This window comes from Equus quagga, chromosome 8 (assembly GCF_021613505.1).
Source record: "Equus quagga isolate Etosha38 chromosome 8, UCLA_HA_Equagga_1.0, whole genome shotgun sequence".
Lineage (NCBI taxonomy): Eukaryota > Metazoa > Chordata > Mammalia > Perissodactyla > Equidae > Equus > Equus quagga.
Window position 1 is genome coordinate 40332582 of NC_060274.1, and position 14051 is coordinate 40346632.

Below are 14051 nucleotides of genomic sequence, written 5' to 3' on the forward strand. Positions count from 1 at the left end.
GGCACAGAGCGTGATGGTCCAGGTCGGGGGAGACAGCCCAGGCGAAAATGCCCAGCTCACATTTCTTCTGGGGACTGGAGCTTGGAGGAGAGGATGGCTCACAGCTCCAGATGCTGAGTCTTCAGCATAAAGGTGGTCATGGAAATCTTAGGAATGAGGGAATATGGGGAAGAGAGAAGAACAGAGGGACAAGGATTGAGCATTGGGACGTATGCACGTCAAGGGGGCAGGATGAAGAAGAAAAGTGGTGAAATGTGAAAAGAAAACCTCAGCATGAGGTGGGGGAAGACAAGGCAGGAGTGAATTTAAAGAGGGTCCAGTTAAGTTTCAGATATGCCTGAGGTCCAGGAGAATGCAGCTGAGGAAAAGCCCTTGAATATGGCAACGAGAAGGTCCTAGGTGGCCTGAGGTAAAGCAGAGAGGCGCAGTGGTGAGAACCAGATTGGGCTTCGGCCAGAAAGGGTGAGTGCAGGCAGCAGTTGTTGCCTGCGGTGTGAGGAGTTGAGGATTTGGGGGGCTTTGGACAGGGCATGGTCAGGGGCAAAGGGCCAGGAGGTGGGGCAGCCGAGAATGCCAGACCCTGTAGAGGGAGCTCCAGGAGGGCAGGTGGGAGTAAGGGTACGGCTCTCCATGCTGCAGAGTTCTTGTCTGCTCTGAGCGGCCCTCAGATATTGGTATCTATGTTAAGTGTTTGTATTTTGGATAACGAATATATTCACATGATTCAAAATTTGAAAGGATTTAGGGGGAAAAAAGATTTACCCTGAGAAGTCCTCTTCCCTCCCAGCTATTCTGTTTTTCATGCTTCCAGGCAACCAGTGTTACTGGTTTCTTGGCTATCCGTTCAGAGAGATTTCTAAACGTCTATGACAAATATTTTTTTCCTTTAGCTGCCCCCTCCTTTTTTGACACAAACTATAGCATACAACTTACACTGCTCTGTATTTTACTTTTCTCACCCAACAATGTATCTTGGAGATCAGTCCCTTTCAATACATAAAGAACTTCCTTGTTCTTTTTTGTAGCTGCATAATATTCCATTTTAGAGGTATACCATAACTTATATAACCAGCCTGCTATTGACAACATATATGTTACTTTCAATCTTTTGCTATTACAAGCAAGGCTGCAATAAACCTAAGTCATATCACCTGTGTAGCTCCATAGGCTACCTTCTTAGAAATGGATTTACTGGAGCAAAGAGTATTGTTGGATAAACATTTCCAACTTGCTCTCAAAAGGTTGCCTGTTTGCCCGTGCCAAACAATGTGTTGTCAACTTTTTGATCCTTGTAAACAATGGGTGAAAAACATTAGATTGTTCTTCCTGACTGTTTGGAATCTCCTTTTCCCTTCCCAGAGTGGTAGTCTGGCACCTGCACTCATGCCTCACACCTTGTTCTTCTGTAGCGATTTGACATTATCTTCTACCCTCTTCATCTGAGAACAGTTTTTTTCTAAGTTGGCAGAGCATCTTCTCTTAATCCTAACTTTCTCTGAATGTCATTTTCAGATCTGGAGCTCCAGACACCAGCTTCTCTGAGTCCAAGAGAGGGAACAAGCTTCCTCTGTGACTAAGATTTGGTCCTGAATTAGTTTTTGAGTCACTTTGCTATTCCTTGTATGTGTCCCTTTTTTGCTATCTTGTAACTGCTCCTGTCCTTTTATATCTCTGCAGGGCTGTATGTATAGTGGCATTTTACCAAAAGTTCAAGACGGCAGAGCACAGCAAGCAACTGAAAATGGAATTTTAGTCACTCTCGTTTCTGGAATTCCATTGTCCGCCCTCCACTAGGCATGTCTCACTGGCTCCTTTCTCCACGTACTTCAGCCTCTTCATAATCTGCACGCATTTTCCCCTGTCTATTCATCTTTCTTCCCCTTTCCCCTGCTGTTGGCTGGTTCCCACCCCAAAGTTTTAGCCACCACTACAGAGCAGTTTAGCCATCTCTTTGATTTACTTAGTCCCCTTATATTTTGGGATTTTCTGGTTATCTTTCTGTTATTGATTTCTAGTTTAATTCCATTATGGCCTCAGCAGACGCTGTCTGATTTCTGTTCTTTTAAATTTGTTAAGGTATATTTTAGGGCTCAGAATGTGCTGTGAGTGTTCCATGTGAGCTTGAGAAGAATGCTGTTGTTGGATGAAGTCGTCTAGACATGTCAATTATATCCAGTTAATTGATGGTGGTGTTGAGGTCAACTGTGTCCTAACTGATTTTCTGCCTGCTGCATCTGTCCATTTCTGATGGAGGGGTGTTGAAGTCTCTAACTATGATAATGGATCCATCTCTTTCTCCTTGCAGTTCTGTTGGGTTTTTGCCTCGTGTAGTTTGGTTGTTAGGTATACATGTTAAGGATTATGATGTCTTCTTGGACCCCACTATTGTTATGTAATGCCCTTCCTAAAATTAATATAGCTACTCCTGCTTTCTTTTGGTTAGTTGTAGCATGGTACACTTATCTCCATCCATTTACTTTTAGTCTATGTGTGTCTTTATATTTAAAGTGGGTTTTTTGTAAACGACATATGGTTGGGTCTTGTTTTTTGATCCACTCTGACAACCTCTACCTTTTAATTGATGCATTTAGACCATTAATGTTCAAAGTGATTATTGATGTAGTTGGAGTAATGCGTGTTACTATTTTTTGTTTGTTGCCCTTGTTCTTTGTTCCTGTTTTTGTCTTCCACTCTTTTTCTCCCTTTTGTGGTTTTAATTGAGCATTTTGATTCCATTTTCTCTCTTTTCTCAGCATATTGGGTTTTTTTTTTTTTTTTTACTTTTTTTAGTGGTTGCCCTAGAGTTTGCAATATACATTTACAGCTAATCCAAGTCCACTTTCAAATAACACTGTGCTGCTCCACAGGTCGTGTGAGTCTCATGAAATAACAGAAGGATCCAGTTCCTTCCTCTTGTCCTTTGTGTCATTGCTCCATTTATTTCACTTATAAGCATCTGGAGGTATCTAAATACATTTGTAAGACATATACATAAGCATACGTAATTGATTACTTTGTTGCTGTTTGATTTCGAACAAATTGTTGTGTTAGATCAACTAAGTATAAGAAAAATAAAGTTTTTGTGTTACCCTCACTGAGTCCTTCCTTGATGCTCTTCCTTTCTTTATATAGATGTGATTTTCCAACTTACATTATTTTCCCACTCCCTGTAGAAATTATTTTAACATTTCTTGCAAGGCAGGTCTACTGGGAACAGATTCCCTCAAGTTTTTGTCTGAGAACTTTTTATTTCTCCTTCACTTTTGAAGGATAATTTCACAGGATACAGAATTTTATTTTATTTATTTTTCTTAAAGATTGACACCTGAGCTAACAACTGTTGCCAATCTTTCTTTTTTTTTTTTTCTGCTTTATCTCCCCAAACACCCCCGTACATAGTTGTATATCTTAGTTGTGGGTCCTTCTAGTTGTGGTATGTGGGACGCCGCCTCAACGTGACCTGACGAGCGGTGCCATGTCCGCACCCAGGATCCGAACCCTGGGCTGCCGCAGCGGAGCACACGAACTTAACCACTCGGCCACGGGGCCGGCCCCAGGATACAGAATTTTAGGTTGGCGGGTTTTTTCCCTCAACACTTCAAATATTTCACTCCTCTCTGTCAACTTAGAAAAAAGAGGCAACTGCAAAACAAAAGGAGAGTCTTTATTTGGGGGTCTTGGAATTGCAATTCGGGGAAGACAGGCTTCAGCAGCAGCCAGAGAAATGTACCTCTGAGGGCTGAAGGTCAGGAGTGTTCATAGCAAAAAGGAGAGCCCAGAACTGTTACCCCAGTTGTTTGTTAGGAAGGATCAATTTGTTACAATTCATTGGTTACCCAAGGACATCCTGTTGCTTCCACAAAAAGTATATTTTTGCACAGCCCTTCGGAAAGTCCTTTCTCAGCAAATAGCTCCCTTTTGGCAAGTCAGCAAGGTCAGCACAGTTTCATATTTTTAACAAGATGGAGTCCAGGGTGCAAAATGGAGGCACTGTTGTCAACTCGTTTCACATTTCTCTTCTTGCTTGCATGGTTTCTGAGGAGAAGTAAGATGTAATTCTTATTTTGGTTCCTCTGTATGGGTGTTTTTTCTCTGACTTCCTTCTGGATGTTCCCCTTTATCTTTAATTTTCTGTAATTTGAAAATCACGGGCCTGAGCATCGTTGTTTGGGGGCGTTTATTCTGCTTGGTGTTCCCTGAACTTCCTGAACCTGTGGTTTGGTGTCTGACATTAATTTGGGGAAATTCTCAGTCGTTATTGTTTCAAATATTTCTTCTGATCCTTTCTCTCTCTCTTCTCCTTCTGGCTTTCCCATTACATACATTATACTTTTTGTAGTTGTCCCACAGTCCTTGAATATTCTGTTTTGTTTTTTTCAGTCTTTGTTCTCTTTGCTTTTCAGTTTGAAGGTTACCACTGAGATATTGTCAAGCTCTGAGTCTCTTTCCTCAGCTGTGTCCAGTCACTAATAAGCCCATGAGAGGTTTGCTTCATTTCTGTTCCGTGTTTCTGATCTCTAGCACTTCTTTTTGGTTGTTTCTCAGGATTTCATCCCTCAGCTTACATTGCCCACCTGTTCTTGCATTCTGTCTGCTTTATCCATTAGACCTTAGCGTGTTAATCATAGTTGTTTTAAATTCCCAGTCTCATAATTCCAACATCCCTGCCGTGTCTGGTTCTGATGCTTCCTCTGTCTCTTCAAATTGTGGTTTTTGCCTTTTGGTACGTGTTGTCATTTTTCCTTGATAGCCAGATATGAGGTACTGTGTGAGAGGAATAGCTGTAAATAGGCCTTTAGTGACGTGGCGGTGGGGTGTGGGGGAGGGGAGGCATTCTGTAGTCCAGGGATTAGGTCTCAGTCTCTTGTTAAGCCTGTGCCTCTGAATTATGAACTTCACACTGTTTCTTGTTTTTTTCCTCCCTCCTTAGGTGGGACAGGATGGCCTGAGGGGCCTGGAGGTGGGTGTTTCCCTTCCCTGAGGTCAGTTAGGCTCTGATAATACCCCAGCAGGTTAGGCTCTGGTTAACGAGTTTCCCTTGAGGGCAGGCCTTGTCAAGAACATTTCTGGCATATTTCAAAAGGGTTCTTTATCTCATTCCCTGCTGGAAGCAAGAGGGGAAGTTTCTGCAATATTTACTATCGGAACTGGTCAAGCTCCTGGAGGTAAATCTCACCAAATTGTGGGGCCCCCTCCCCAAGGCTGGGTCCCTGGCGTGTTTAACTCTCAGAGTCGTCCTCACTGAGCGTCCAGCAGTTCATCAGGTGCAGTCCAGGCTCTCCCCCGCAGCGCTGGTCCTTGAGGCGCTTTTTGCTCCTGAGTCTCTGCTCCAGAAAGTTGTTCTCTGCATTTGCCTGTCTGTCTGTCCAGTCTTGGGGCAGCACTTTGCCCCATGTCCTCCCCTCTATTATGGATCCTGGAAGAGTTGTTGATTTTTCAGTCTGTTTAGCTTGTCTCTTGTTGTTAGGATGGCTCCTTACGTGTGGAATGAGAAACCAGAAGCCCTCATCTCTTTGATTTGCAGTTTCCTGTCAGAAAATGCTGAAGAGGTCTCATGTAAAATGCAGACGCTCAGGAAAAATGGCCTAGCAATTCATTTTCCTCAAAAATAAAGTTCTTTCCCAAGGAGGAACTCAACTCTTAAAATATCAATATTTTCACGCCTATTTTGTCCCTCTGTGTCAGTTGTGCAAGAAAATGTTGTCCAAACCAAACTGTAAAACATTTCGTCATTCAGTCTGACGCTGGGCAAGCCGGGTTTTGTTTGCAAGTTTGTATCATCAACTACTAAAATGAAAAAAGCAATTTGGCTTATTACAGATAATGGAGCTGTTTCTTAATCTAGCGGCTCTTTTGAAGCTAGAAACTTATGTTCCTGGTTGTTATCTGGAATACGGCTGTTCAATAGTTAATCTTAGAAATGCAGTAAATATTTAACCTAGTGAGATTGCTCGTCTCCTTTTCTCAGTTAAAGAAGAAACAAATATTTGATCGGGGTGTGTTTGGCTGTACAGATTTCTCTAATGATTACCTTACTGCTTTTTGGTACGTGAGACTGTCAAAAAATAAAAATAAAAAACTAGACTTGTAACTGAAAAGGTAGTAACTGGGCTCAATTGCCTGTTGTCAGTTGGGCGTTGTGGCCGCTCCTTCTCATGCTCCCCCCTGACTCAGAGAAAGCAGCCTGAAACTACACTGTCCAGAGCTCTCTCCGTGTGAAGTCGGCCGGTTAGAGGCAGTCTCGGGAGTCCTGGGAGACTGAAGAAAGAGACTGTTGTTCACAGGGCACAGTTGCAGTCTCATGTGTCCGTCAAGGCTGCTGTGTGGCTTAGCAGGCAGTCAAGCTCCTGTGAACACTCCCTCCCAAGCTGCAGGCTGCAGACACTTTCCAGACTTCTTGGCTTCCAGGCAACCCCTCAGTGATGCTGGAGAACCAGGCAGGAGCCAAGCTGTGGAAGGTCTCATATGTTTGGTAAAGAACTTGCACTTGGCTGTTTTTCGCTCTTTGGTTGGAATCTCAGTCAGTTTGGGCTGCTGTAATAAAGTACTGCAGACCAGGTGGCTTATAAGCCTCAGAAATTGATTTCTCACAGCTCTGGAGTCCGGCAATCTGAGTTCGGGCTGCCAGCATGGCCAGGGTCTGGTGAGAGCCCTCTTCTGGGTTGCAGACAGCTGACTTCTCAGTGTGTCCTCATGTGGGCGGAGGCCAGAGAGAGGAAGCAAGCTCTCGTGACTCGTAAGGACACTGACGCCACTCATGAGTGCTCCTACCTCGTGACTTCACCTAACCCTAATTACCTCCCGAAGGCCCCACCTCCTAATCCCATCATATTGCAGGAAAGGGTTACAATCTTCATTCAGTGTGAATTTTGGGGGGGACACAAACACTCAGTGCATAGCAGTTGGGGAAATGACGGGCCTTATCAGCGGAGGGACTTAGTTTCATCGTAAGCACCTGCTCTGGGAGGCCTGTGGACGGCCGTGGGAAGGGTGAGATTAGAAGCAGTGAGACTAGTTGGTTATTGATTACATTGTCAGTAAGGAGGCAAGGAAGGCCTGGGCCAAGACGAGAGCAGGAGACACAGGGAGAGGGGCAGAATCAGCAGGAAATGGCGACAACCAGATAGTAGAGGTGAAGGAAGGGGGTGAGTCTGTGCTCAGACACATTCAGGATCTGGGTTAAGGGATGTATAGAGATAATTGTATCAGTTTGTATTCTATTGAGTTGCTGGGTAACTTTCAAAAGTCGACTTGATTTTTCACTCTAATACGATTTGCATACAGCTGCCAGCAGGATACCTAAATGATACGGAAGCTACCATGGCAGAGTGGGAGGGAAGTTGGTTGGAACCCAGAAAGCCATAGTGAGGAGTCTGAGTAGGTGACAGATCGTGGTTTGCCTATTTGCCCTTCTGCCAGCAGCTCACTGAGCAGCTGAGGCCTCTGAAGACTCCCAGCTGTATGAGAGTCGCGTGTCCCCTAGAGGAGGGATCCAGGGAAGACAGAGGGACCAGAACGTGGGCTAGGAATGGCTTAAAGAGGAAAATCTCCCACCCTTGGAGAGGTGGCAGTAGAAATGGAGAGCCACATGTGGGAGCCTTCTCCGTGGATGACACTGGCCAGAGCACCCGTAGAAATATGTCTTGGGTGGAGGTGACTTCTCTCCGAGCCGCATTTCAGGGACTTTCTTAATCCTTACGTGCCGCGGCTTCTGGTGGGTTCTGGGTTGGCTCCCTTCCTTGCTGGTCGGACCCTGACTGGTTCTGCCCACGCGTCTTTGTTTTGCTGTTCCCTGCCAGATGCCTGGACCATTTGCAAACTCCACGTTGGTCCCTTGTGTTTCAGCCCGAGAGGAAGTTTGGCGTCGTGGTGGTTGGCGTTGGCAGAGCCGGCTCCGTGCGGATAAGGGACCTGCGGAATCCACATCCTTCATCGGCGTTCCTGAACCTGATTGGCTTCGTGTCCAGGTGGCTCGCATTTGCTTTGTGCTTTGTAATTCGTGGGAAGCTCAGAGAGATGGACTAGGCCTCGGGACATGGAGATTCTCCAGACCCAGGAGAGAGAGAGCTGACCCCAGGGTCACTCAGAGAACTGTGTTGGGGGTCAGCCTCACAAGATCTCCGGTGTGAATGGGGCTGGGAGCTGAAGAGTGCTGGCCCTGCAGCTGGGATGTTCAACGAGTCAGCCCAGAGGGGTCTGACAGTTACAGAAGGGGCACAGCGAACATGTGATGGGGTGGCCTGAAAGAAGGCTTAAGGTGTACATTAGTCATCATAACAGCCATCCATGCAGTGGCCCTGGGCTTTACCAGGCTTACCCACTATTTGATGTAGATTTGATCACCAAGCCCACTTTACAGATAAAGAAGCTGAGCCACAGAGGAGTTAGGTAATTTGCCTGAGGTCACACAGCTAGGAAGTCTAAGAACTGGATTTGGACACAGGTCTGTTTGATTCAAAGCCCATCTTTTAAACACCATGTGTTCCTTTCCCTTTGATCATTTTGAGCCCCGCTTTTCTTTAGGGATTTGTTTATCTCCCATAACTCAACCAAAACTGAACTTACCCCCGTGTTTCTTCTTCCCTGCCCCACACTCAGCTCCTTGCTCCACTTGCACACACTACTCACCAAAGTCCCGCTGTGCAACCTCGTTCATCGATATGAGTGGTGAACTAGATGTAGGCACTTTGCGGGCTGAGATGTGTGGTGCGCAAGTTGGGCGTGTCTCTACTTTCTAGTGCTTTGGAGAAATCAGATAAATACTTACGCAAGGCAGAAGTAACCATCGTGATGGTCTGTGCTGGAGATTTTTCATATTTTAATTTGTGGGACCTACTTTCTTGCAGTTTACCTGTCTCAAAACCTGGCCCTTCCTTTAAGGATTTAAAGTGGACTTCTGGGCGCTAGGGAGACCCAGAAGTGCCGGGAATCTGTCCTTGGTCTCTGTTCCTCTCCCAGTAAGACTTGAAGGGAGCTGCACACAAATGGGAGATCGACGTTGTTGTTAGCCAGCATTGTGGCTCCCAGTGTGCCCCCACCTGAAGCTGGATCGAGCACAGCACTGGCTCAAGGCTGAAGCAGGGCCTCTCCTTTTCCCGTAATCCCCAGTCCTCTGCCAGCTGGCTGCCGTGACGGATGCAGTGGGAGCTCCTGAACTACCCAGGTCGTGTGCGAAGATGGCCAGCTCATACCTGCTGCTCTGCGGCACCCTGCCATTGTCGCACTGTTCCCCTTCTCACATACACTGTTCTTCATGGCCGACCTGCTGAGTCTGTCACCTCCCCAGGAGGCCTTTTCTGAAACTCTAAACTAGGCGTTTCTTGCCTTCTCTCAGCCTCCTCCCTGTACCTCCGGCACATTTCTCATGTTAGTCTTGTGTTGCTGTGTATCTGTATGTGTGTCTTCCTCCCGCTACCAGCCTGTGAGCTCACTGGAAGCTGAGGACTTTTAATTCATTCTCTTCATCCTCCCTGCAGTGCCCAACACACAGCAGGCAAACAATAAGTATTGGCCAAATTAAGCCGTATGGATTGGGTGGCACCCGTAGGAGGAAACCTCCCATAATGCCCTTTGGCAGCTGAACTTTCCTAACTGCCTTCTGCCTGCTGCAGCTTGGGTGGAGCTCTGAGCCGGCCAAGGCCTCCTGCTCTGCCCGTTTCCTCTGTGGCGGCCACCGTTGGAGGACTGCGCCAGCCCCCGCCCTGGGGCCTGTGCAGATAGCCGGGTGCTCGGCTCTTCTAGAGCAGAAGCTCCTTCCTGCAAAGGGCCAGAAGGCTTAGGGTTCCTGTCCTGCTTCTGCTGCTGGTCAGCCGTGGCAGCCACTGCCTCTCTGGGCTTTGTGAGCTCAGCTATCAAGGAGGCGATGACACTCGCCTTGTACTTGACCATCAGGAAGCCGTGATGTATGTGAAGAAGCTTGAATGCACTCAGCCGTTTGCACTTTAAAGGGGTTAGCGTATCGGATTTGGATTCGGTTTGAGACACACAGTGTTTGGCCAAGTGCTCGGAGCTGGCAGTGACCACAGAGATCACGTCTCATGAGATAAAAGGAGACCAGTTCTTTTTACTTTAGAAGTTAAGTAATTCAGAGACTCCCACGTCACACAGGCTGTTAGTTGTAGTGTCGGCACTCAATGCCTGGTGCCCTGACTTCACCCCTGGGGCTGTTTTTCTCCCTCCATGGTGGAAAGTGCCCTGGAAGTGGGAGGGAGGAAATTCGTTTCTTGATTTCCAAAAGCTGATCATCAGGACGTTGTTGGGAGGAGGGGAGAGAGATGGCTCTCATTTATTCGATATTCTGCCTACTTTTGAGTTCCATTTCCCTGTTACTCTCAAACAGACGAGAACTCGGGAGTGTTGAAGGAGTGCCCCAGATTTCTTTGGAAGATGCTCTCTCCAGCCAAGAGGTCGAGGTTGCTTATATCTGCAGTGAGAATTCCAGCCATGAGGACTACATCAGGTGAGTGTTGAACGCAGGCTATCGTTGCCTTGCGCAGTCGTGCAGGGCTGTGAGAATGACTGGGCAAGCCGAAATCTTGCAAAGGGGTCTTAGTAATCAACGGAAGGATTACAGTGGATCCATGATCTTTAAAAATTGTCGTCAAAACAATAAAAATTCTCAATATTGGTTATAAATGTGTAAGGAAATGAAAAATGTAGTAAAACTAATATTTACGTAGTACACTGTAATTTAAAACATTAGAAACATTAAGAATTAAAGTGTCTTATTTCTTTGTAAAGAATTTCTTGAGAGTAGTTTGAACAGTGCTTGCGTTTTTCTCATCCTATAACTCAGGATACGGAGCCCGCATCTTTTCTGTGCCTCAGCAAACTGTCATGGTCCTTTCTAAGTGTGGATCAGCTTCCAGTGTTTGATCGTTTACCCTTTCCACATCATTTGCTATCTCTGAGAGCTCCTTTAGTATAAAGCGTTTTTGCCATGGGATAAAAGTGTAAGGAAGTAGTGGTGGCATCAAAGAGGGGAGATGACATTGTTTATAGAGCAAGAGGGGAAGCGACATGTCCCGCTGCCCCACCTTTGAATGCGAAGCTGAGAGCCCTTCGAGCTTTTGGTGGGACTGAGCCTGGAAGGAGGAGCCCCACCCGGGACCTGGCAGCTCCCTCGGCAGTGCCGGCCGCCTCCCTGAGTCTCAGCTTCCCCTCTAGGTTCCGACATTCAGCCACAGCTGCTGCCACCCTGCTGTCCCCCAGGAGTAAGCTGCTCCCTCTTCATCACTCCAGTTCTAGTGTGGAAAGACACACCTTTCCTTGGCTCCCCTTAACCTTCTTTGGCACCAGAGTGTATTTCCTTAAAAAAGCGATCGTGTAATTCCCATGCTTGTACCCTAAAATATCTAGAGAATCAAATTCCATGTTCTGAGCCCAGCCTTCTAGCCCCTTCACTCTCAGACTCCCAGCTCCTTTTGGGACTTTGTTTCCCTCTTCCTCCTGTAGCCCATGCCCCGGCCGTGCTGAAATTCGCACCATTATCCCAATGGCCGGAGCCCCGTCAAACGCCCCAGCCCCTGCCCATGCTGCTCAAAGGGAAATACCCTTGTCCTGTTACACCTGGAAGAGGGCTTTTGTCCTTCAAGGCCCAGTTCAGATGTCATTAGTGAAACCCCTTTGGGCTGCCTCAGGCAGAGCTAGCTCCCCTGGGATTTGTAATCTTTATTCATAGCTGTTATTGGTAACAGGCACTTTACCTGTTAACATGTCTCTATTTCTTCTCTGAAATAACTGGTAAGTAGTACCTAGTTGAATCTGTAACTGGATGAATGGATGAATGTTCAGATTAGCCCGTAACTAGGAAGACACTCTCGTGCAGCATAGTAGAAACTAACGTGAGGTACAGTTCGTCCTCCTTATCCTCTGGCCCTGACTGTCTCCCGCATCCTTCATGGCACGTGTACACACAGAGACTTTGTGCATGTGTAACATTCTGTTCTCTGTCATGCAGGGCATTTTAGTGAAGCTTATTTGAAGTGATTTTCTCTCTCTCTCTCTCTTTTTTCCAAAGGCAGTTTCTTAATGCTGGCAAGCATGTCCTTGTGGAATACCCCATGACACTGTCTTGGGCAGCAGCTCGGGACCTGTGGGATCTGGCTGAGCAGAAAGGTGACGTATGTTCTGTCTGGAGCACAGACCCTATTGCTAAGAGTTCCTGCCTCTAAGATTTCTATGCTATCATCTTTATGCCTTTAAAACTTTACCCCATGTCATATATTACTGTTCTATGGTCTCCCAACCCCCTGACCATGCCCCATACTGTAGGCACAAATAAGAGGCAGCGTATGGAGGGCCTGCAGGGTGGGGGGATGGTGGGAATCTGCAAACTTTGGTTTGAGACTCACCAGCTTCTTTTACTCTAACGAAAAATAGGAATTAGCTTCCACCTGTGCTAGTGTCATGATATTATTTTGGCTTTATTCCTGTGATATTTATACTGCTAAAGGAAAAATGCGCAAATCAGAGTACTTGATTGTCTTATATGCATACTTTATAGTTTTTGCTATTTCTCAAGAGGAATACCATTTATTAAATATTTACTATATTCTAGGAACTTGGGAGCTCTTCTAAGCACTTCATATCTTATTTTGCTTAATTGTCCTAAAAACCCTTGGAGGTAGCTACTTCCTCTAGCTTATGTATAGGAATCCATGGCTCAGAGAAGTTAAATAATTTGTGCCAGATCACAAAGCCAGTAACACAACTACAAAATGAAAGATGGAGCTTTGGCTTCAATCCTTTTGGGCTCTGAAGTCTACATTCGTTCCTCTAAGCCATGCTGCCCTCTGGAGATTTTTAGATTTTTATGTTTTTATAATAACTAGACAAGTCTTTCTATGGAGGCAACTAGAACTAACTAGAATATTTGTGGATTAAAGGAGCTAGTTAACTGAAGTTTAAATCATAAACGCTCTTTGTTTCAACACTAACTAATGAAAATCTTGAGTATGTGAGCAAAGTGTGGTGAACAATTATAGTGGCAATCACCAAAGAAAGCACCGTATGCTTCTCACCGGTGTAGACTGATCACACTTTACTGAAACTCTTGATCGCCTTTCTGTAGCACTGGGCTGTGCGCCTGGAGGACAGAGCCCAGCTTTCCCCTCTGTAGCCCCAGCAGCTAAATACTGCCTAGAACTTAGTAGGCCTTCGGTAGATGTTTGTTGAACACACAGCTGGGTGAATGAGTACTGATGGGAACCAGAGGATTCAGGAGCTTTGGAGCCAGCACCTTTGTATATCATTTCTCATGGCGTCGATGTCCATGGATGAAGACCAAGATGCCAAAGTATACCCGATACATTTCTTGCCAATTGCAAAGAAAAAACGCGCTTTTACAGTGAAGAGCTCTGCTGTTACCTTCCTAACCAAATGATTGCTAATATGAGTCAATCTGACATCACAAGCCATCTGGTGTGATGTACACATCATCAACCGTATAAGTGAGATTTACAGGAAATACGGGGATAAGGAACAAATTAAATGACACCTTTAAAAATCGAACAGACCAAAACGTGGAATGCTCTACAAGATAACAGGCTAAGTTTGTTCAGAAGGATAGTGTCCTGCACATAGTGACTTCCTTGCAAAGAGTATACATGGAAAGTAAGGAAAAAGAGTATAACTTTACACTGGAGAAACCAGACAAACATTGCCTCAACCAGGTGATCAAGGTCGACATCAACAGTGGTAAGTCATGTTAATAGCATGTACCCTTGATATGGTGTGATGCGAATGGCCCGTCACCTGTGTAGTTTTCCTCCCCAAAACATAACCCCAGTCTAATTATGAGGAGAACATCAGAAAAATCTTAGTTGAGGAGCATTCTACAAAATACCTGACCACTACTCTTCAAGACTGTGAAGGTCATTAAAAAAATAAGGAAAGTTTGAGAAATTTTCCAACCCAAGAGGAGCTTATAGAGGCATAATGACTAAATGTAATGTAGTATCCTAAAACAGAAGCAGCACATTAGGTAAAAACTAAGGAAATCTGAATAAAATATGTACCTAAGTTAATTTTTTTTTAAATGAGGAAAAAAA

The 14051-nt window shown here is 45.6% G+C and overlaps 1 protein-coding gene across 6 annotated transcripts in view; it reads left to right on the forward strand.

Moving 5' to 3' along the window:
• BLVRA (biliverdin reductase A) overlaps nucleotides 1-14051 on the forward strand; it is a 76259-nt gene that overhangs the window by 21952 nt on the left and 40256 nt on the right. For 2 of the 6 annotated variants that reach the window (XM_046670189.1, XM_046670188.1), the window contains exons 1-4: nucleotides 6287-6472; nucleotides 7846-7967; nucleotides 10340-10459; nucleotides 12020-12117. In XM_046670189.1, coding sequence (XP_046526145.1) covers nucleotides 6302-6472; nucleotides 7846-7967; nucleotides 10340-10459; nucleotides 12020-12117 — 511 coding nt within the window. In that variant the 5' untranslated portion in view covers nucleotides 6287-6301. Of the gene's footprint in view, nucleotides 1-4930; nucleotides 4961-6286; nucleotides 6473-7799; nucleotides 7968-10339; nucleotides 10460-12019; nucleotides 12118-14051 lie in introns of those variants that run through there. The other 4 variants (XM_046670193.1, XM_046670194.1, XM_046670192.1 and 1 more) reach the window with 3 other exon arrangements.